The sequence below is a fragment of the Bos javanicus genome, chromosome 15 (assembly GCF_032452875.1).
Source record: "Bos javanicus breed banteng chromosome 15, ARS-OSU_banteng_1.0, whole genome shotgun sequence".
Lineage (NCBI taxonomy): Eukaryota > Metazoa > Chordata > Mammalia > Artiodactyla > Bovidae > Bos > Bos javanicus.
In genome coordinates, this window is record NC_083882.1 from 64868613 (window position 1) to 64889567 (window position 20955).

The 20955-nt window shown below is 39.6% G+C and overlaps 1 protein-coding gene across 1 annotated transcript in view; it reads left to right on the plus strand.

The window, feature by feature from the left end:
• The first annotated feature begins 273 nt into the window (after nt 1–273).
• Nucleotides 274–20955, plus strand: part of CAPRIN1 (cell cycle associated protein 1) — a 35838-nt gene continuing 15156 nt past the window's right edge. Inside the window, exons 1-7 of the mRNA XM_061381103.1 lie at nt 274–460; nt 1037–1246; nt 13872–13934; nt 14039–14125; nt 16477–16715; nt 16792–16874; nt 20251–20388. Coding sequence (XP_061237087.1) covers nt 1037–1246; nt 13872–13934; nt 14039–14125; nt 16477–16715; nt 16792–16874; nt 20251–20388 — 820 coding nt within the window. The 5' untranslated portion in view covers nt 274–460. The remainder of the gene's footprint in view (nt 461–1036; nt 1247–13871; nt 13935–14038; nt 14126–16476; nt 16716–16791; nt 16875–20250; nt 20389–20955) is intronic.

Consider the following 20955-nt stretch of genomic DNA (forward strand, 5'->3'; position numbering starts at 1 on the left):
AGATACAGCTGCTTGACACCTATTGTCCCAGTTTGGACGTCCAGCGATTTCGCCTGAAGGACCCTAGCTTCGATTTCGCCCCAAACTCAAGCTACCGCTCCGGCAGCCTCCCTGGGGCCCTGCCGACCTGTACCGGGCGGCCGCCCCTTAGGCCAGGGCCTCGGGCAGGGCGGACCGGCGGCCAGGCGCGTCCTTCCTCGCAGGCGTTCGCGCCGGGCAGCCCGAGCGGCCACGAAGGCCCCCGCCCGCCGCTTCTCCCGCCCCCTCCGCCCCAGAGGGCTGGCTGCCTAAGTCCCTCCCGCTCCCGGCTCTCCGCCTCACTAGCAGCGGCTCTCGGTGCAGCGGGGACCGGGCGCAGAAGCCTGTGCCCACGGAGCGCACGACACTGCTCGGAACGCACCACCACCCTTGCCCCCTCAGCCGCCCACTCGGGATCTCCAGCAGCCTCCGCGCGCGCACGGTGAGCGCCACCCCGGGCGCTGAAGGGGAAGCGGGTCGCTGCCCCGAGTGTCCTTTACCTCCGGATCGTCTGGACCTGCGCAAGGGGCTTGCTCCTCAAGTCTCCTCTTCCCCACCCCCACCCCCGATCATTTCCAGTGCCCTTCACCCTACTCCGCCTCTCAGCCCCGACCTCTCTCTTCCCTCCCTTCCTCGCAGGGAGGCGAGGCCCGGGTCTCCCCAGTGGGGACCGTTGCTCTGGCCGTTGGCGGCCGGCGCTGCGAGGCCCCGCCCCCGGCGCGAGTCTTGGTGCCCCGGGGCCGGTAGGCCGAGCCGGAGGCTCGCGCGGGGGAGGGGCGGGGCGGGGCGGGGCGGGGGGCGGTGCGAGGCCCGTCCGGGCGCCCCGCTGGCGGGTCGCGCGCGCGCCCGCGGCCCCTTCCTGCCCCGGCGGCGCGCGCCGGCCCCGTCCCCACCCCCACCCGCTCGCGCAGGCTCCCGCCCGCTGCGCGTTTTGTCCCGCGTCTCGCCCCGTCCGCCGATTGACTCGCTGCTCTTGTCCTTCCTCCCGCTCTTTCTTCTCTCCCCTTACGGTTTCAAGATGCCTTCGGCCACCAGCCACAGCGGAAGCGGCAGCAAGTCGTCCGGACCGCCACCGCCGTCGGGTTCCTCCGGGAATGAGGCGGGGGCCGGGGCCGCCGCGCCGGCTTCCCAACACCCCATGACCGGCACCGGGGCTGTCCAGACCGAGGCCATGAAGCAGATTCTCGGGGTGATCGACAAGAAACTTCGGAACCTGGAGAAGAAAAAGGTGCCAGGAGCTGGCGGGGAAGGGAGGGTTTGGTGCTCGGACCCTGACTTGCCGCAAGCAGGCTTTACCCTCCCAGCCTCGGACGCTTCCTCTTCGCCCAGGCCCGGCCTCCGCAGTTAAGCGGAGCTTCGAGCCCAGGAAACGGGCTCCGCGGGGAGGTGCTTGTCACCTGATGCGGACGCGGCGCTGGCCCCCAGGCCTCTTTATTACCGTCCTCCCGCAGGGGCCAGGCCTCCGGCCTCGGCGACTGGGTTGTGTGAGGGTGGGGGCCTGTCCCGTCGCCAGGCATTTAACTGTGATGCCCTGCTCTCGCTGGCGGAAGCCCTTTTTCTGTGACGGGTGTCAACGAGGGGAAAGGAAGAGGTCCCGGGGCGGGGGGCGTGCAGGGTCCAACCGACTGCCTCGTGGAGTCGGGGCGGCCTGCCTCCTGGAGCCTTGGGGCTGGTTCGCTCCGTTGCCGCGTACTTGAGGCCTGCGCAGCGGCCCCTCTGCTCCCTCGGGAGGGAAGTGCTTGGGGTTCTTAAACGAGAGTCGCTTTTCCCTCAGGCCCCTCTCAGGCAGGCTTTGGATTTGCTACCCCTGCCCCCCCTCTGACGGGCGCCCCTTCCTTCTTTGTTTCAATTGTCCGGGTGTCCCCCCGAGCCTCACGCTTCACCCGACCCCGAGAAGATTTTCTGCAGCCGCTCTTTGCCCCTTGGGGACGCACTCAAGAGGGCTGGGAGGGAGACTGCACGGGTCGAGACTCGCGGTGGGGTGGGTCCGGGTTGGACGGAGGGGCTCTCTAGGTCTCTGGGCACATGGAGAGCGCGTCTAACATGGCGGCGGCTGCGGGGAGAGGGAAGCGCTGTACGGGAGCTGCATTGTGAGCACAAAGCGAAAGAGGGGGAGGGCAGAGGCCAGGCAGTCGCCCGGCTGGCCTCCCTCGGTCCCCCCTCCAAAAGAAAAATCGAGCCACACCCACAAATTTTGGATTGAATATTTAACCATTCCTAGGTCACACAGTGAGGTTTATCTTCAAGTTGGCCTTTTGTTTTATGCTTTCAGCGCAGGACTGTGCCAGCTCTGTTTAGAGGGACACGTGTGTGTGTGTGTGTGCGCGCGCGCCTGTGTGTGTTTGTGTGTACGTGTAGAGAAAGGGTCTTAGCAGAATGAATAATTCAGCCTTCAGTAAGATTGGAGGTGGAAAGGGAAAACAAATCAGTAGTACAAAAAAAAAATGGAGTAGTTACATCTGTAACTATTATGCAAACTTTTGCCTTTTACCTTAAAAAGGAAATAACTTGGTTTCAAACAGTTATAATAAATCATTTAGTAGCTTTTGTTTATCTGCCTCTAGTAAAACATTTATTGTAACATCTTGAATTTTGAAGAAGTTACTTTAAAATGTTTATTTTGCCAGCCACCAAATAGTGTTAAGATGTAATAGTAACTACTTGGCTAAAATTTGGGCTGTAGGAAATAACTTGAAAACTGGTTATATTTAGGCCTTCATTATTTTGATCGCTTGTTTAATGATTCATTTTACATTTTTCGGGGGAGTTTTAAAGCATTTTTAGAGTTTTAAAGACTGTCTTCTATGTTTGGAAATTTACTTGAACTTTATTTGAAATTGAGAGATGTGCTAGTTGTGGATTTCTACCTTTTGCTGATCCTTTATTTTGATTAAATAAGTGTGATTTATTATAACTTTGAAATAATAGTTTTATCAGTGCTACCAAAGCAACAAAAGCATTTTTATTGTTAAGGAGCTACATTCAAGTATGTAATAAGATAAGCGTGCTCCAGACCAGTGTCGTTTGTCTGCCATCTTTGTAAACTGTATTTGAAATTGAGACTTAACTACATTATAAAAACCTCTTAATTCAGTAAATAACCCTGTCAATCTGGTATTTAATACCCAAATGAAGAACAGTATTAATGATGTAATATTTTAAGACATCTTAATATAGATACTTATGTTTTAATGACTGAAAAGTGATTCTTGAAAGATATAAAGTCATGCACTGATTACCACATAACTTGGTTGTGAGGTAGGTTGGATTCTAGTGTTCAAGTGTATCTGAAAAAATTAGTAAGCTAGTTTTATGAACCCTATGAGGGCCTGAGCTGTGACAGGTCTTTCCTGTGTATAGGTTTGTAGTACTATACATTGCCTACCCCCTTTCCCCCAATTATAAAGGAGAAAATAATGTAGTTGTTATTACAGAGATTATAGACAAGGCTAGCAAGTAGTGAAAAATTCCCTTGTAATGATGGAGATTTAGTACACTACACAAAGCAACAAATGCTTTTCTGTCTTTTTTCCCTGTCTTCCCAGTGTTAGGGTGCTAGGTAGCAGAAAGGTCAAATTTCAGTTACGTGAGGCTTTTTGGTAACTCAGAGACTGAGCTACCTACTTGTTAAATAGTTGAGTTGGTAGTACCAATGTTGTGACTTACTATTAAAACTGTGGGTTTTAATTTTTGAGAAACTCGGGGCATTCGGGTTTTCCTCTATAATTTAATCACATCTAGTTTCTAGTTTAAATATAAATTTTCTATATCTAGATGATTACTGTATGAATGGATTTAACTAGGATCCATTTTTTAATAGTGTTTCTAATACACCTAAAGTAGGATTTACGTTACAAATCAGTTTTCAGTCTTCAGCTTCTTGAGCAAGTTAGATTTGAGTCGTATTTTAGTTTTGACCTTTTCATAGGTGCCTTCTGGACAAAATGCCTTTTTCCAGGGATTCTGAAATTAAGTATCCCGATAAAAATTAATGCTTGATAGGTAATACCACAAGACATAGAGAATTGAAATAATTTTATTATACTTCACTGAAAAAACAAAGTTATTTAGAGGAAAGCTAAGCATCTGTTCAGTGAGAATGCATACTTAACTTTGATGAAATATGATCCTATTATGTAATGCAACTAAGTGGCCTGGTGGTTTTTTGAAATTTGGGCTTTTAAACTGTGTGAGTGTTCAGCAAAGAGAAGAAACACAGCTATAATAAACAGAATCGTGTCAAATTCCATTTACCAGTCTTTCAACTGATTAAAGCACAAGTAACAATGAACTGAGTGATTGTCTAGTTCATCAATTGGCATAGAACTGGGCCCTAGGCTATGCAAGATGATATTTTGAAACCAAGTCTTAATTTTAACTTAAGGTGGTGGGTTTAGTCACTAAGTTGTGTACAACCCTTGAAACCTCATGGACTGTAGCCTGCCAGGCTCCTCTGTTTATGAGATTTTCCAGGCAAGAATACTGGAGTGGATTGCCATTTCCTTCTTCAGGGGATCTTCCAGACCCAGGAATTGAACCCTGGTCTCCTGCATTGCAGGCAGATTCTTTACCAACTAAACTACCAGGGAAGCTGCTTTAACTCAAGGGGGAGCTCTTTTATATGGTAACAGGTAATCATTTTTGAGATAGAATAAAGGATGTTTTAATAGATGACATTTAAAATTGTTAAACTCCATTGCAAGTATAGTAAGTTTAGACAGTAGTGAGTTTGGTAGGTGAAAGATTAATCAGTGCTGTCTAGCAAAATGACCTGGCAGTTTTTAACCAATATGACCAGAAGTGATAGACAAGGATACTGTTTTTCATACCTCCTAAAGTCTTTTTGTTCTGTATTTCTTTGCAGTTCATATTATTCTGAAAAAAGGATTGCTTATTGTTAGGATAACATTTCTTTACAGAGCAATGCAGTGTGCCTCTCTTAAGGATTTTCAGTGCAGGTGTTGTACAGAATTCTCAGTCTTTTGAAATAAAAACGTTATAACTTGTATAAGCAAACCCTTTTCTTGGGGATAACATCTGAAGTTTTTCTTGACAGTTAAAATCTCTGAAGTGCTAGTTTTTCCATTGGTTGCATGGACTATTCCTCTGCAATGCAGAGAGCAAGATTACTTTGTTTTGCATTCACCTTGTCACAGAAGAAAAAGTATAATGCTTAGTTTGTTTCCCTCTGCTTGTCTGGGTGTGCTCTGTGAGTGTGTGACATAGAAAAGTATTTAAAAATTGAGTTTGAAAAGAAAATGATGTGAATTATCTCATGTGATGACGCAAATACCTTTTTCTGCAATGAGAGTAGAATCCTAAGTATGATAATAAGAATGTGTTGTTTTAAGCTGGCCATATTTTATTCTAGGATAATTCCTATGTTTGTATCAGAATATTTGTATCAGATATTTATATCAGAATAAGTTTTGTCTGAGTTAGAGGTTAAGCATACAGTTTGTCATAATTTTATGTAATTTCTTAGTTTACGTTTAGAACTAGACAAGGACTAACCTAGTACTACTTCATCTTTTAAAAAATTAATATTTGCAAAAGTTTAATCTTAAAAAACAGTGTGGTCTTTTATTATCATACTGTTATAGAATCTTTGAAATATGTTAAGAGCTTAAAGCCATTTTAGAATTTATTCCAGTTCATTTTACAGAGGGAGAAATTGAGGTGCTCATGTAAAATGACCCAGGTTAAAATAGGTGAACTCCAAGGTCTCTCGTAATGTTTTAGAGGGGTTAATTAGAATCTGTAATGCTTTGCAACATAGTGTAGTTTTTCAAGTTACAGCTGATCCTGTGGAACCAAGCCTTTTACTTCAAATAACTGAATTTTATTATTATTTTAAAATTTTTTATGTATTTTTTGGCCACACTGTGACATGCCAAATCTTAGTTCCCAATGGGATCGAACCCTTTCCCCTTGATTTGGGATCATGGAGTCTAAATCACTGGATTGCCAGAGAAGTCCCCCCACATACTTTATTTTATTTTATTTTTTTCCCCACATACTTTAATTTTAGAGTTTCTCTATTTAGAAAAGGTGAAAGCAAAAGAAAAAGGCTTTTTTATTCTTCTGTAGACCTATATAGTAACATCTCATTGCTAAATTTGTGTTTGTAGGCTGTCTAGGTAATGGCCTCCAGTGACTAGCAGTACAGGTGAAGTTCCATTTAAAGTTTGTCTTCATGCTTGCTTAAGCCCCAGGTGCACATTTGCTAGTCTCTACTCAAGCTTGGTATGTTATAGGCCAGAAAATCTGGGGATAACATTACCAGTAGAGAGAAGTAGGAGATGTGTCAATATTTACATCTTAATTCTTGTATTCCAAGTTTCTGGATTTTTTTTTTTTTTAATAATTTGTTCCTTTGGGGAGAGGAAATGAATAGTATGTATGCAGTAGAGGAGAATGAGAGGAGTAGCAGAAGAGAAAGTCAGTCAAAGTTGAAATTGTAAGGTGCTTGACTTCTCATCTTTTTATTTCTCCAAGTAGCTGTATACTGGTGCTTTAGTTGGACAGAGTATGAATATAAACACACAGATGACAGAGACCTTACTGCGCCTCTGCTCGATTGCTATTTCTGAGGAAAGAGTAAGGTGTGCTTCTTGACCATGCAGTCTGTTTCCTTTAACTTCTTGTGCTACCCGTTGTCTGTACACTTTCTTTGCATTTTTATATTGTCTTATGTTCTCACCTTATGTATTTTTTCTAATAGGTAGTAAACTGCTGGAGGGCAGAGACTGTTACTAGTATCATACTGTGCCTTGTACATGGCGTATGCTAAATAAATATTTGATAGATTGACTAAATCATTACATAGCAATACTTGTATTTTCATCAATAAAATCCTGTTAAAATGGATTAATCCATGAGGGGGAAAATGCTTTTTTGTATAGAGCTGTTTACTTGCACTTTTTTTTTTTTAATTGGGTTTTTTTCCTGAAGGATTTTTTTTTTTTTAAAGTGAGTAGAGTTGATGAATAAGCAATTAGAAAACTCCTATCTTAAAATCTAGGTAGTGTAAACAAGATTTGTTAATAGTCTTAGGAAGGAGGACAGATGATTTTTGGTATTTGAACTATTGTAGATTATTAGAAATTTCACTGCATTCCCCTTAATACTCTTATCCAAATACAGAGATAGCTGAAATATACTAATCATTGGGGAAAAAAATTTTTGGTCTCCATTTTAAATGAATTAAAAAGTTCACATCTTTCTATCAATAATTGAAGTCCCTGCTGAGTATATAAACCATTTAGTTGTACCAACTCATTGGCTGAAGCAACTAATAATTCAAAAGACACTTGTTAAGATTATCTTTGTCAATTGTTTCTTTCTTTTTTGGATCATTTGTTTTCAAGTTCACAAGCTTTATACTTTATAAGAATATAAATCAAAGTAGGTGATGTTGGAACTCTAAACTTTTTCATTTTCTTACTAAGGTTAGGTGCATTCTTTCATTCAGACTTAACTACATAATTACTGCCATGGACAAGGAATAAGTTTTTATAGGATTGTCTTTTTTCCCCCTCCAGTTGAACAAGTGAAAGTGAAAGTTGCTCAGTCATGTCCGACTCTTAGCGACCCCAAGGATTATATAGTCCATGGAATTCTCTAGGCCAGAATACTGGAGTGGGTAGACTTTCTTTTCTCCGGGGGATCTTCCCATCCCAGGGATAGAACCCAGGTCTGCTGCACTGCAGGCAGATTGTTTACCAGCAGAGCCACAAGGGAAGCCCAGTTGGACAAAAGTCTTGTCAGATTATAACTCCTGGTTAGGTACTTGCCTAAAAAATTATCTTACAACGGGACATTAGATAACAACTGATTTAGCATCCTTTTACTGTTCTTCAGTGTTAAGGATTCCTGCAGTCTTGATACTCAGTGAGCTTCTGTATTAATCAGTCTTCTAGGGCCTGGTGAAATGCTCATTTCTCAGTGAAAGTCTATTTCATTTTTGGACAACTCTTAAGTTCATGATGTTGGAGTTACATCCCTGACACCACTGTTAAATATTTTTTCTGTAACAGCTCAGACTCCTGCAACATGTGAAGGCTTCTAGCATTTGGAGAGAGCTGCTATGAATCTTCTATGAATTGTACTCTATGTTATCTATACCCTCCTTTTAAAAATTGAAGGAACTTGATTCTTGATGCCTTTCCTGTCTGCTGTGAATTTTACTAGCAACTCAGTCTCAGTTGAATTGAGGAACGTTTGTTGGAGGCAGTCAGGTGCTTACCACTATGTAGGCAAAGTCAGAACTCATGTTTCTAGATGAAGAACAGGAATGCAGGGATTAGGGACTTGAAATGTCTAGAAAGGGCCACTGAAGATTATGGAAAGATGAGAGGAAAAGAAATCTTTGTCTTGTTGTATTTACATTATCACTCTACAAGTTCTTTCAGTACTACAGAAGTGATTTATTTGGCCTGGAGAGAAAGTAATAGGAGATATAGCTAGGTATTACTACTATTTTTGTTATTTTAAGCTTCATTTTTAAGTAATCTCCCACAGTTTAGAGATTTCCTTAATTGAGAATGAGAATAACATAGTTTCCTAGGTAGTCAAGCTAAAGATGTTGTCTTTGCTAATTTTTCTTGTTGTTACTGTTTACTAGTTGTCTACTAGTAACTAGTTGTTATTGTTTACTAATTGTCTACTAGTAACTAGTTGTTACTGTTACTGTTGTCTAGTTGGTAAAGAATCTGCCTGTAATGCAGGAGATCCGAGTTTGATTTCTGGGTTGGGAAGATCTCCTGGAGAAGGGAATGGCAACCCACTCCAGTATTCTTGCCTGGAGAATCCCACGGACAGAGGGACCTGGCAGGCTACAGTCCATGGGGTCACAAGAAATGGACACGACTTAGCGACTAAACCCACTGCCACCCCACCACAGTTGTCTGGTTGAAGAATTAGTGGTTTTTTGAGTCTCTCATTTTTTTTACTATTTCTTTTTAACTGTCATTTTTTTCCAGTTATTCACTTACGGAATTTGTTGGTTATAACAGGAAGGAAGGGAATCTCTGGAGAACAGTCATTTTGAATATTTTATGCCGCCCTCATAGCTTCCCAGGTGATGCTACTTGTAAAGAACCCACCTGCCAATTCAGGAGACCTAAGAGATGCAGGTTCGATTACTGGCTTGTGAAGATCCCCTGGAGGGGGTCATGGCAACCCATTCCAGTATTCTTGCCTGGAGAATCCTCAGGGACAGAGGAGCCGGGGGGCTACAGTCTATAGGGTTAGAGAGTCTAACATGACTAAGCGACTTAGCACACAGCCCTGTAGCACCTAGTGAATTTTTTAAAAAAATGTTTAGATAAAGCAGCTTTGCTGATGAAAAAAATCTTGGGGGGGGGTGATGGAAGATCTGGGTGTACTGCAGTTCTGGAGAAAGGAAGAAGATAGCAGCAGAAGGGCAGAAATGAAGTGTAGCAATAGCTGGAATAGAGTGGAAATACAGTGCTGAGGCACAAGTGATTTTTCTGGATAGGTGACCTTCAGTTCAGTTCATTCGCTCGGATGTGTCCGACTCTGCGACCCCATGGACTGCAACACACCAGACTTGCCTGTCTGTCTTATTATCACCAACTCCTGGAGCTTGCTCAAACTCATATCCATAGAGTTGGTGATGTCATCCAACCATCTCATCTCATAGATGACCTTAGGCAAGTTATTTAATTGCCCTTTCAGTTTCCATTTAAATGAAATGTGATTGATAATAGTGCCTGCATGATACTTTAAATTTGAATGCCTGTCATAACAAATACTCTGAACTGTTACAGGCAACAAAGAAACCGAAGAGTGGGACTGGTTTCTCGGTACTACATAACAGTATAGTCTTAGTCTTTGACATGTACTGGGTATCGTCTAATTCCATGGTTCTGCTTTAGAGATTCTGATTACGAGTAACCTGGAAAATGGCCCGATTTTTATCTTGCTCATGTGTGCTGTGCTCAGTCACTCAGTTGTGTCCAACTTGTTGGAGCCCCATGGGCTCTCTGTCCATGGAATTTTCCAGGCAAGAATACTGGAGCGGGTTGCCATTTCCTATTCCAGGGGATCTTCCTGACCAAGGGATCAAACCTCCATCTCTTATGTCTCCTGTATTGGCAGGCAAATTCTTCACCACTGTGCCATCTTGCTCATATGTGGTGCTATAAATGAATTTTTAATACATTAGGGATGCTCAGTTGAAAAAGGAACCCTGAATTGAATTTTCAAGATGGATATTTCAAGATAGAATCTAAGAGGGCAGGTTTTCAGTTATATCAATATTGTGGTAGGCTTTCTGACGAAGATATCTAATGCTAGAAAAACAACTCCATTCTGCTGGGAAAAAAACTTAATATTCATTTTATGTGGATGATACGAATATTTAACAAATTTGTAACACTATGTTAGAAACTGTCTTGGAGCTTAGGGAATGAAAAAGCTGTGTTTGTCTAGAGTACTTTATTCCTGTCTTTGCCCCTCTGTTTTTGTGGGGGTTAATGTTGGACCTGTCAGTTTGACAAGCAAATCCTTATTTATGTAATGATCTTAGTTTGTACTGCAAATTTTAACCCCAAGTGGGCAATTTTTCTATTTGTATTTAATGCATAGATCTTTATTTTGGCTACACAGAGATCTTGCGGGTGATAGTATTTCAAGAATTTGTGTACCATGAAGCCCAGTTTGCATAGTAGCTGCTTTCTCTTGTCATTGACCTCTTAACCGTCCAGTTATTGCTGTGTGACAGATTACTCCGGGACTTACCTCATTTTATCATGCACACAGATGATGCCTGTTAGGGATTTAGGGCATACAGTGGAGCTGACCTGCTCTGTGATGCCTGGGGTCTCAGCTGGGAAGACTCAACCTTGTTTCCTCACATGTCTCATGCTTGGGCTCGGATGACGTAACGCTAGAATTGCTGACCAGAATTCTTAATTGAGACCTCTCTTCATAGCTTAGCTTCCTCATAGCATGGCAATCCCAGGGTTATTGGATGTGTTAAATGATGGCTCAGGGCTCCAAACATGATTGGTTTTAGTGACCAGCAAACAGGGCAGAGATGCATTGTTATTATGACTCAACCCTGGAAGTCACATAGGATCATTTCCACTGTTCTCTTGGTTGAAGTACTATGGCAGAGGAATTAGACTAGTTTTTAATGAGAAGTGCCAAGGTCACGTTGTAGAACAGTACAACGTGAGTCGTCTTTAGAAAATGTAATCTGACGTAGATCTTGGGGTTGGATGAAGAGCAAATTTCCTGCTGTGTAGAAAATTGGAGCTTTTCTGCCATATCTCGTCCTAGGATAATATAGATGCATACTCAAGGATTCTTGTAGGTGAAAGTCCTGATAGTATCCTGCAATCTGACAATCTTAACATTTTTGTGTAGCACAAGATTTTAATTTTTTTTATCACTATTATATAAGCTATGTCTTTGCAAAATAAGTGTACAAAACAGAAGGAAAAGATTCTACCTGTAATTCTACCACTCAGGTACCATTCTTAACACCTTAAAAAATATTTATATATTTATATATTTGTGTACATATACACACATACACACACAGTTTTTAGGAGTTTTAAGTTCTCCAGACATTTAATGGTAATGCTAGGTATGTGATTTGTAGAGCATTCATTATGTGCTAATGTCCTGATTTAGCAACAGTTTTCTTGAAAAATGTATAATGCTATTAAAAGGGGGAGATAATGTATAAGCTAACAGCAGTTTTTCTTTTGCCTAGGTGCTAGAACTTTAACTGTGTACTGGCACTAAATTTCAGGCATTCCTGTTGGCATATCTTTATTTGTATATTTCTAAGTACTGGAATACAGATTATAATGCTATTATTACATCATAAATCATAATTAAAAGCAAATCTTTAACTTGTTTAGTTTTTTTTTTAAGTAGCCTGTCCTTTTAAAAACATGAACTGTCTTTGTTCATCCTCAGTGTTTAAGGCAGTTTAACTTCTCTCTTAGGGGTTAGGTGTACCGTATCAGTGTAAAAATCTTGATTCATTTTCTTAAAGATTAAGCTTTCTTTTTAAACAGAGTAAGTACCACAAAGTCTCTCATGGTTGGAAGAAATTCAGAATAATATGGTTCACTTTCATAAAGTGTCAGATTTTTTAGGTAATACATGGACATGTATTAGTAAAGTTTTCTTTCGTCTGATTACTAAAGAAAATCTCAAATTGTTGACATTGTAATTCTAGACTTGAATTTTATATTAACTTAGTTGGAGGCTTATTTTTTAATGTATATATTTAACATTTTAATTATATAAACGTATTTATTTTTGGCTGTGCTGGGTCTTCATTGCTGTGCAGGGGCTTTCTCTAGTTGTGGAGAGCAAGCTTTCCTTAGTTGCTGAGAGCAGAGGCTGTCCCTAATTGTGGTGTGTAGGCTTCTCTTGTTGCAGAGCATAGGCTCTAGGGTGCAGGTTCATTGGTGTGGTGCCTAGGCTTGGTTGCCCTGGGACATGTGGGATCTTTCTGGACCAGAGATTGAACTGGTATCCCTTGCATTGCAAAGTGGATTCTTAATAACCATTGGGCCACCAGGGAAGCCCTGGGGGCTTACTGTTGTATAAATAGTTCACCTAAGTAAGATTGAATAGTTTCATCATCCATTGATGTTTTAATGATTGTACTGATTTTATTTACCTTTAGTATACCTAAAGTGTGATAAACTTTAAGGTAAAATGATTATGAAAGTTGAATACTGTTTTCTGGTACAAACAAAATGGATCATTTGAAAACAACTTTTGAACACTGCTTTTAAGCTTGTTTCTGTGCCTGAGTTTTGTCAGAACCTTAGTTTGTATCTGTTTTCTTGATTTCTTTCTTTCTTTTTTTTTTTTCAACTGTTGCCAAGGGTAAGGAATAACTACGTATGTTTGTAATTTATTGTGATTATTTAAGATTTTTCTTCCTTAATTTATATTTCTATTTATTTCTCCTCTGACCCTTAAAACAATTGAATTTTTGACTATACCTTATTACCTGAGTATGTTTGTGGGGGAGTTTTTTAAATTTAAGAATAGTAGCCTAGGAAACCTCCAACTTTGGGCGGGTGGAGGGATGGGAGAATGATCTTAAACCAGAGGCTTAATTTTCTTCCCCCACTCTTGCTCATTTAGTTACGTTTGTGAGAAAATAAAGAGCAAAGCTGATGACTAGTGTACTGTGACTGTAAGTGATAGCTTGAATTTACTTCATTTTTAAGGGGAATGAGTGGGGCACATCAAAGACAGTATGCACATGTCTTTATTGAGAAAAACAAATATACAACGTACATGAATTCTTTGGCGAGGAGGGAAAGAACAAAAATTTAACACTTAGTAAAATAAGGTATCTGATATGGTCACTTGAGTGTAAGTGGACTCCTCATTGAATTGTGACTGTCACTCATGTGGATGGGTATCATAAGCTTGGGCCATCTGGTGCACATCTTATTTGAGAAGCCCAAGGATGGGGAGGGACACACGTATACCTCTGGCTGATTCATGTTGATGTATGGCAAAAATCATCATAACATTGTAAAGTAATTACTCTCCAATTAAAATAATTTTAAAAATAAGCAGTAACGTATCATTGACTTATAATACAATATTTGGTATCAGCATGGCAGGGATATTTAAATTCATTTTTTAAATTCACAATTAAACTAATGCTATTTTACATACTAACTTAAACTGTAGTTTATCTAAAAAGTATGTAAAAAGTATGTTTAGGGCAAGATTTCAGACAAACTTAAAGAATTATATGGGTTTGTTATTTTAGCATTGTTAAGCTGGTATATACTTCCAGTATAGAATATAATTATTTTTTTCTTTTAATATAGGGCAAGCTTGATGATTATCAGGAACGAATGAACAAAGGGGAAAGGCTTAATCAAGATCAGCTGGTAAATATGTTATATTTTATTTAGATTTTATGTAACTTAATAAGATTAATTTTGTGTTTCTTTGTGTTTCCAGTAAAAGTTGGATTTTCTTTTTGTTATTTTAGGATGCCGTGTCTAAGTACCAGGAAGTCACAAATAACTTGGAGTTTGCAAAAGAATTACAGAGGAGTTTCATGGCATTAAGCCAAGATGTAAGTAAAAGGTGGCATATCTGTTTATAAAATATTAAAAATGAAGGCAGAAAATTTTGTTGTATTTTTTGAGTTTTAGTTTTTGCATTACTGTTGATAAGTTCTCTGCAAGGCAGAGAGGATTGGATCCAATTATATCTAAGTTTCTTTACAATTCTGTAAAGTTTAATGTAACACCTTGAAGATGCCCTTTAAAAGGACTGAGTTTCATGTATGACGGACATGTATCATTGGTCTAAAAATTATCTGTGCAAATATATACAGTCAGCCTTCTGTATCTGCAGGGGTCTGGATCCGAGGATTGAAATCCTAGGTTGGTTGAATCCACAGATACAGAGGGTGTACTGTGAGGTACTTGGAACATCTATAGATGTTTTGGCATCCATGAGGTGTGGAGTAGTGTGTCCTGGAGTTGAGTCCCCTTGGATACCAAGAGATGGTTGTATAAACGTGATAGACTTCTGTCTTTCTCGTATTCCCTTATGCCTCAGGACTATCTTACAATACTGTTAACTATCAGAAAATAAAGAGGCTTGTTTATATAATTGGTTACGACTTTCTCCATTAGGGATCTTAAGGTATGTGGCCGGCTGATATGTTGCACTTGTTTCAGCTCTTGATTCAACGAAGGGGTGTGTTTTTCCCCACCATCTTTTGATGTGACCAAAGTCTTTGGGAACAGGATAAAAAGTACGAGCAGAGTCAAATACTTTTCTTGATAGTTTAGACCAGAAAGTTAATATCCTTCTGAATTAGTGTTGGCTCCTTGGAGAAGGGCTTGCAACAACTTTGAAATATAAAGTTGCCTCTGATTTGTTGAAATAAACAGTTTATTATGTGATGAGAGACAATGTAGTACGTAGATGAAAAGTTCTGATTCTGGAACCAAGCTGCCTGGTTTGAATCCTGATTCTGCCACTTTTACTTAATAGTTGTAAGACTTTAGAGAAAGGATTACTTAACTTTCCTATACCTATATCAGTCAGGGTTTTCCAGAGAAAGAGCCAGTAGTTTAGAAAGGAAAGGGAGAAAAAGAGGGACAAGGCTGTCACATTGCAGTTTTCTTATCTGTAAAAAAAAAAAAAACAAAACAATTAGTGCCTACCTCATTATAGGGTTGTGCTTAGAACAGTATTTGAAGCGTAACTAATGGTTCATGCACTTAATATAATGGTTCATGCACTTAATATTATTGTTACTTATTAAATTTTATTGAAGGTGGGAAATATTGATGATACTCCTGAAAATGGAATAGGGGTTATTTGATTTACATCCAAGTAGGGATTTGTTCCATTTAGCTTAGGTCAAAGCCTCAGGCTTGAAGAACCCTGCCCAATTTCTTGTTTCTGATTTTTTTTTAATGAGTCATAGAAGTAGAATTACCATATACAATTTAATATAGAGTATCTATTTCTGAAGCTACTGTCACAGTGTAAATGAAGATACTTGTATCTTCCTTTGATTTTTTTTTTTTAACACTGGTTAAAAAAGGAACTTTTCACTGGGCCCTTAACTTCCTTGGCAGTCTTTTAACTCTGATCCTTTGTTGCATTTTCCACAGTTATTAAACATGTTTTTTGTTTTTTATTCAAGAGCTCATTTAACCTAGTTCAAGCCTACCTTTTCTAGTCTTTATAGTCTTCCCTACTTCTCATTTCATCCAAAGTGTCTTTCTTTATTGTCGTACTTCTTTTGCTTTTTCAACTTATTTTCTCATTCCTGACTTTCTTCCTAGAATGGAAGTGGTGGATTATTTGGGATAAGAGGGTAGTAGTGTGTTTGACATCTCCGTTTAAGTCAGTAGTAGGCAATTGAAATTAGAATTTTGAACCATTTTCTATTAAAGATAGACATAAATTATTTTTTTTTAATTGTGGCTGTGGTAGGGTTTCTTTTTTAAAATTGGCTCTGAACCTTAATGAAAATTTTTAGTTTTTATACTTTTTATTATGGAAAATTTTAAGAACTAAAGACTATAATGAACTTACATTTACCTATACCTAGCTTCTACAGTTAGCATCATTTCATGAGCAATTATATTTTACCTATACGCACACTTATGTCCTCATTTCCTGTCTGCTAGATTATTTTGAAGCAAATATTTGCTTCATTGGTACCATTTCCATAGTGTAATACCTTCTAGGAAAACATGTGTTTTGAATTTCTAATAAATAACTACTTAAAACAGTTCCATTTGTTAAACTTTTAAAGTTGGGAGTCATTCTTTTGTGTGTCAGAGTCACATCTAACTCAGTGAGTGAAACGTGTCTTACTTACTTTGGACCTGAAATTGAAGTAAATGAGTTTTTATAAAATTTATTTCTATGTCTTATGTTTATGTCTTTATGCAGATTCAGAAAACAATAAAGAAGACAGCACGTCGGGAGCAGCTTATGAGAGAGGAAGCTGAACAGAAACGTTTAAAAACAGTACTTGAGCTGCAGTATGTTTTGGACAAACTAGGAGATGATGAAGTGAGAACTGACCTGAAGCAAGGTTTGAATGGAGTGCCAATATTGTCTGAAGAGGAGTTGTCGTTGTTAGATGAGTTCTACAAATTAGCAGACCCTGAACGAGACATGAGCTTGAGGTATAGTGGTATAACAGAAACTTCTAAATGTTGTGTTGACAACTGAAAAGTAATTAACCAGATGTTTTATTATTAGGTTGAATGAGCAGTATGAACATGCCTCCATTCACCTGTGGGACTTGCTGGAAGGAAAGGAAAAACCTGTATGTGGAACAACTTGTGAGTATCACTGACAACTTTTGATTTTTGTGACTAAGAACCTTTAAAGTTTAATTTCCTATTTAAAAGTAATGTTAATTGAAGAAAACTTTAGAAATATGTAAGTAATATTCATCCACTGTTTACTTTCTTACTTTTTTGGTTTGTTTCCTTTTTGTATGTTTTTATTTTTTGCAAATTTTTTTTTTGTGTATATAAATCAAAACATCAGCTCAAACAACCAAAAATTGGTAAAGATGGGAGTCCTAAATTAACATAGTTTTGTTCTTAACTTATTCTGTTTCAGGGGGACAGATTAACACCAAATTGGCTTTCATTGTTTTTGGTGTTAAATGGGGACTGGTTTTTCCTTATGGATGAAATCTTGTGAAAAACATTTACTCCACCTCATGCATTCTATTCATGGTCATTGCCTTAGTTTTTTTTTTTTTTTCTTAGACTTCTGCTAATTTCGGATATTCTTTTGTTTGTATTTTGAAAAAGCTAATTAATTATCTAGACCAACAATCTATATATGAGCTCCTTAACTGTAAATATGTAGTTTTTTTTTTTTTTTGTAAGATATTTTTAAGTTATACTGCTGCTGCTGTTAAGTCGCTTCAGTCGTGTCTGATTCTGTGCAACCCCATAGACGGCAGCCCACCAGGCTCCCCCATCCCTGGGATTCTCCAGGCAAGGATACTGGAGTGGGTTGCCATTTCCTTCTCCAGTGCATGAAAATGAAAAGGGAAAGTGAAGTCACTCAGTCATGTCTGACTCTTAGCGACCCCATGGACTGCAGCCTACCAGGCTCCTCCGCCCATGGGATTCTCTAGGCAAGAGTACTGGAGTGGGGTGCCATTGCCTTCTCTTACTTCAGTAAATTAGGAATTTTACATTTTAACCACTTAGTAAAAGGGACTGGATTGTTAGCAGTTTTTAATGTTGATTTACGGAAGTAGATATTTGAATATTTGAATATACTTAGGAGAATATACCAGGGATTGAACCCACGCCTTTGGCAGTGAGAGCACAGAGTCCTATCCACTGTATGGCCAGGAAATTCCTAATAGTTTTATATCAAAGGAGTATAGGATTAACTTTATACTCCTTTGATATAATGTCTCTGAAGTTTCATTTTTATGTATCAGATCAGATCAGATCAGTCGCTCAGTCGTGTCCAACTCTTTTCGACCCCATGAATCGCAGCACGCCAGGCCTCCCTGTCCATCACCAACTCCTGGAGTTCACTGAGACTCAAGTCCATCGAGTCAGTGATGCCATCCAGCCACCTCATCCTCCGTCGTCCCCTTCTCCTCCTGCCCCCAAACCCTCCCAGCATCAGAGTCTTTTCCAATGAGTCAACTCTTCACATGAGGTGGCCAAAGTACTGGAGTTTCAGCTTTAACATCATTCCTTCCAAAGAAATCCCAGGGCTGATCTCCTTCAGAATGGACTGGTTGGATCTCCTTGCAGTCCAAGGGACTCTCAAGAGTCTTCTCCAACACCACAGTTCAAAAGCATCAATTCTTTGGCGCTCAGCCTTCTTCACAGTCCAACTCTCACAACCATACATGACCACAGGAAAAACCATAGCCTTGACTAGACGAACCTTTGTTGGCAAAGTAATGTCTCTGCTTTTGAATATGCTATCTAGGTTGGTCATAACTTTCCTTCCAAGGAGTAAGCGTCTTTTAATTTCATGGCTGCAGTCACCGTCTGCAGTGATTTTGGAGCCCCCCAAAATAAAGTCTGACACTGTTTCCACTGTTTCCCCATCTATTTCCCATGAAGTGGTGGGACCGGATGCCATGATCTTCGTTTTCTGAATGTTGAGCTTTAAGCCAACTTTTTCACTCTCCACTTTCACTTTCATCAAGAGGCTTTTTAGTTCCTCTTCACTTCTGCCATAAGGGTGATGTCATCTGCATATCTGAGGTGATATTTCTCCTGGCAATCTTGATTCCAGCTTGTGTTTCCTCCAGTCCAGCGTTTCTCATGATGTACTCTGCATATAAGTTAAATAAGCACGGTGACAATATACAGCCTTGACGAACTCCTTTTCCTATTTGGAACCAGTCTGTTGTTCCATGTCCGGTTCTAACTGTTGCTTCCTGACCTGCATACAGATTTCTCAAGAGGCAGATCAGGTGTTCTGGTATTCCCATCTCTTTCAGAATTTTCCGCAGTTTATTGTGATCCACATAGTCAAAGGCTTTGGCATAGTCAATAAAGCAGAAATAGATGTTTTTCTGGAACTCTCTTGCTTTTTCCATGATCCAGCAGATGTTGGCAATTTGATCTCTGGTTCCTCTGCCTTTTCTAAAACCAGCTTGAACATTAATAGTTCTTGATCTACATCTACTATACAAGGCCAGGAAATTAACTCCTGACATAGACCTTTACTTGCTGCCCTGACAGCTTTATGTACCAAGTTCTGACAGTTATATTTGCCTTTTAAATATCTTTTGAATCTACTTCTTTCTCTATTTTTCTGCTTTTTCTCTTCTGTAATGCTCTCACCTGAATTCACCATCCATCCCTTTTTAGAATCTTTTAATGGTTTTATTTTAATTACATTTTTTATATATATAGTTTGTAAGACCTTACAAACTCTGGCCCTTAACAGTCTTTAGACATATCTTCCTTATGCTTTTTCCTTATTTCCTTTGCTTTAGCCTCAATGCATACTTAAATTGACTTGTATTTGGCACCCTTCTTTGTACAGGGCTTTGTAAATGCTGTTGCCTCTGCCTTGAAATACTTTTTCCCTCTCTACAACTCATCTTCCAGATCTCAGCTCTTGTAATCCTTACACCAGGAAAGCCTCTCATGGTCTCTGCTTGATTAGGTCCGGTGCATGTACTTCTGTGTAGTTCTTTTCACAGATGGTATTTTACTGTTTTTGTGAGTAGTTGAGAGCTCTTCTCTATTGGACTGTTAGCTTAGGGAAGGCAAATACTACGTGTTTCACATACCTTTCTGAAGCCCCAGTGCCTAGTACACTTTTTAACATATAGTTAGGTGCTAAATAAATGCTTAGTGAATGAATAAATGATAATCGGGAGGGCAGATACTGTGTCTTTTACATACCTTTCTGTAATGCCAGTGCCTAGTACATTGAGTAACGTATAGTTAGGTGCTAAATATATGGTTATTGAAAGAATTATTTTATTTTGGACTTTTTTTTTGGACTAACTTATTTAAAATGCTTAAAATTTAATACAAATAATTTCTTGTTCACTTATTCTGTAATAAATTTCTTTTGGAATTTAATGTTTTAATTTTTTAAGTAACAGTTGATGGGTTTGTTTTTTTTTTTTACTACTATATCTTGTAGAATGTTTAATCTTTTAAGTCAGATAGTCTAAGATTATAATTCATAATGTGTTTTTAGATAAAGCTCTAAAGGAAATTGTTGAGCGTGTTTTCCAGTCAAACTACTTTGACAGCACCCACAACCACCAGAATGGTCTGTGTGAGGAAGAGGAGGCAGCCTCCGCACCTACAGTTGAAGACCAGGCAGCTGAAGCTGGTGAGTACTCAGGTGGCTATGAACTTTAGTTTAGGGTCTTGATTTTACTTTCCTTTGCCACAGGTTCAAGCTAGACATTTATTTAGTTACATTTGTACACTTAGATTCTTAGAGAAACTTGAAGCATGACCAAATATTGACAAAACACATTAAGAGTAATTCCCAGAGGTATTAAATATCAGTTATTTATCTTATTGCTCTTTATCCCTGTTACATATGTCTTTCTCTTGCTACATTATTGGTCAGTTGGAATATGGATAAGGGGGCAACTATTGTATATATGGCTTTTCAAATAGATTTTTGACTGATGTGTGCTCATTTATTGTGGCTTATTACCATGCCAGTATTTGAGGAGAATGGTATGAGGTTTGGTTGTTGTTTTCTATGATGGAGAGTTACAACTATAAATGTCTCAGGCACCAGAGATCTATTCTAGCACCCAGTGTATCACTAATATATAGGTAAACAGTTACTATGTGGACTTTTACGTTAAGTTGATGAATAAAATTTTGAGTACTATTGGAAGCATTATCTAAGGAGTATTAGTTTTGTTGTGATAGGTAAAAG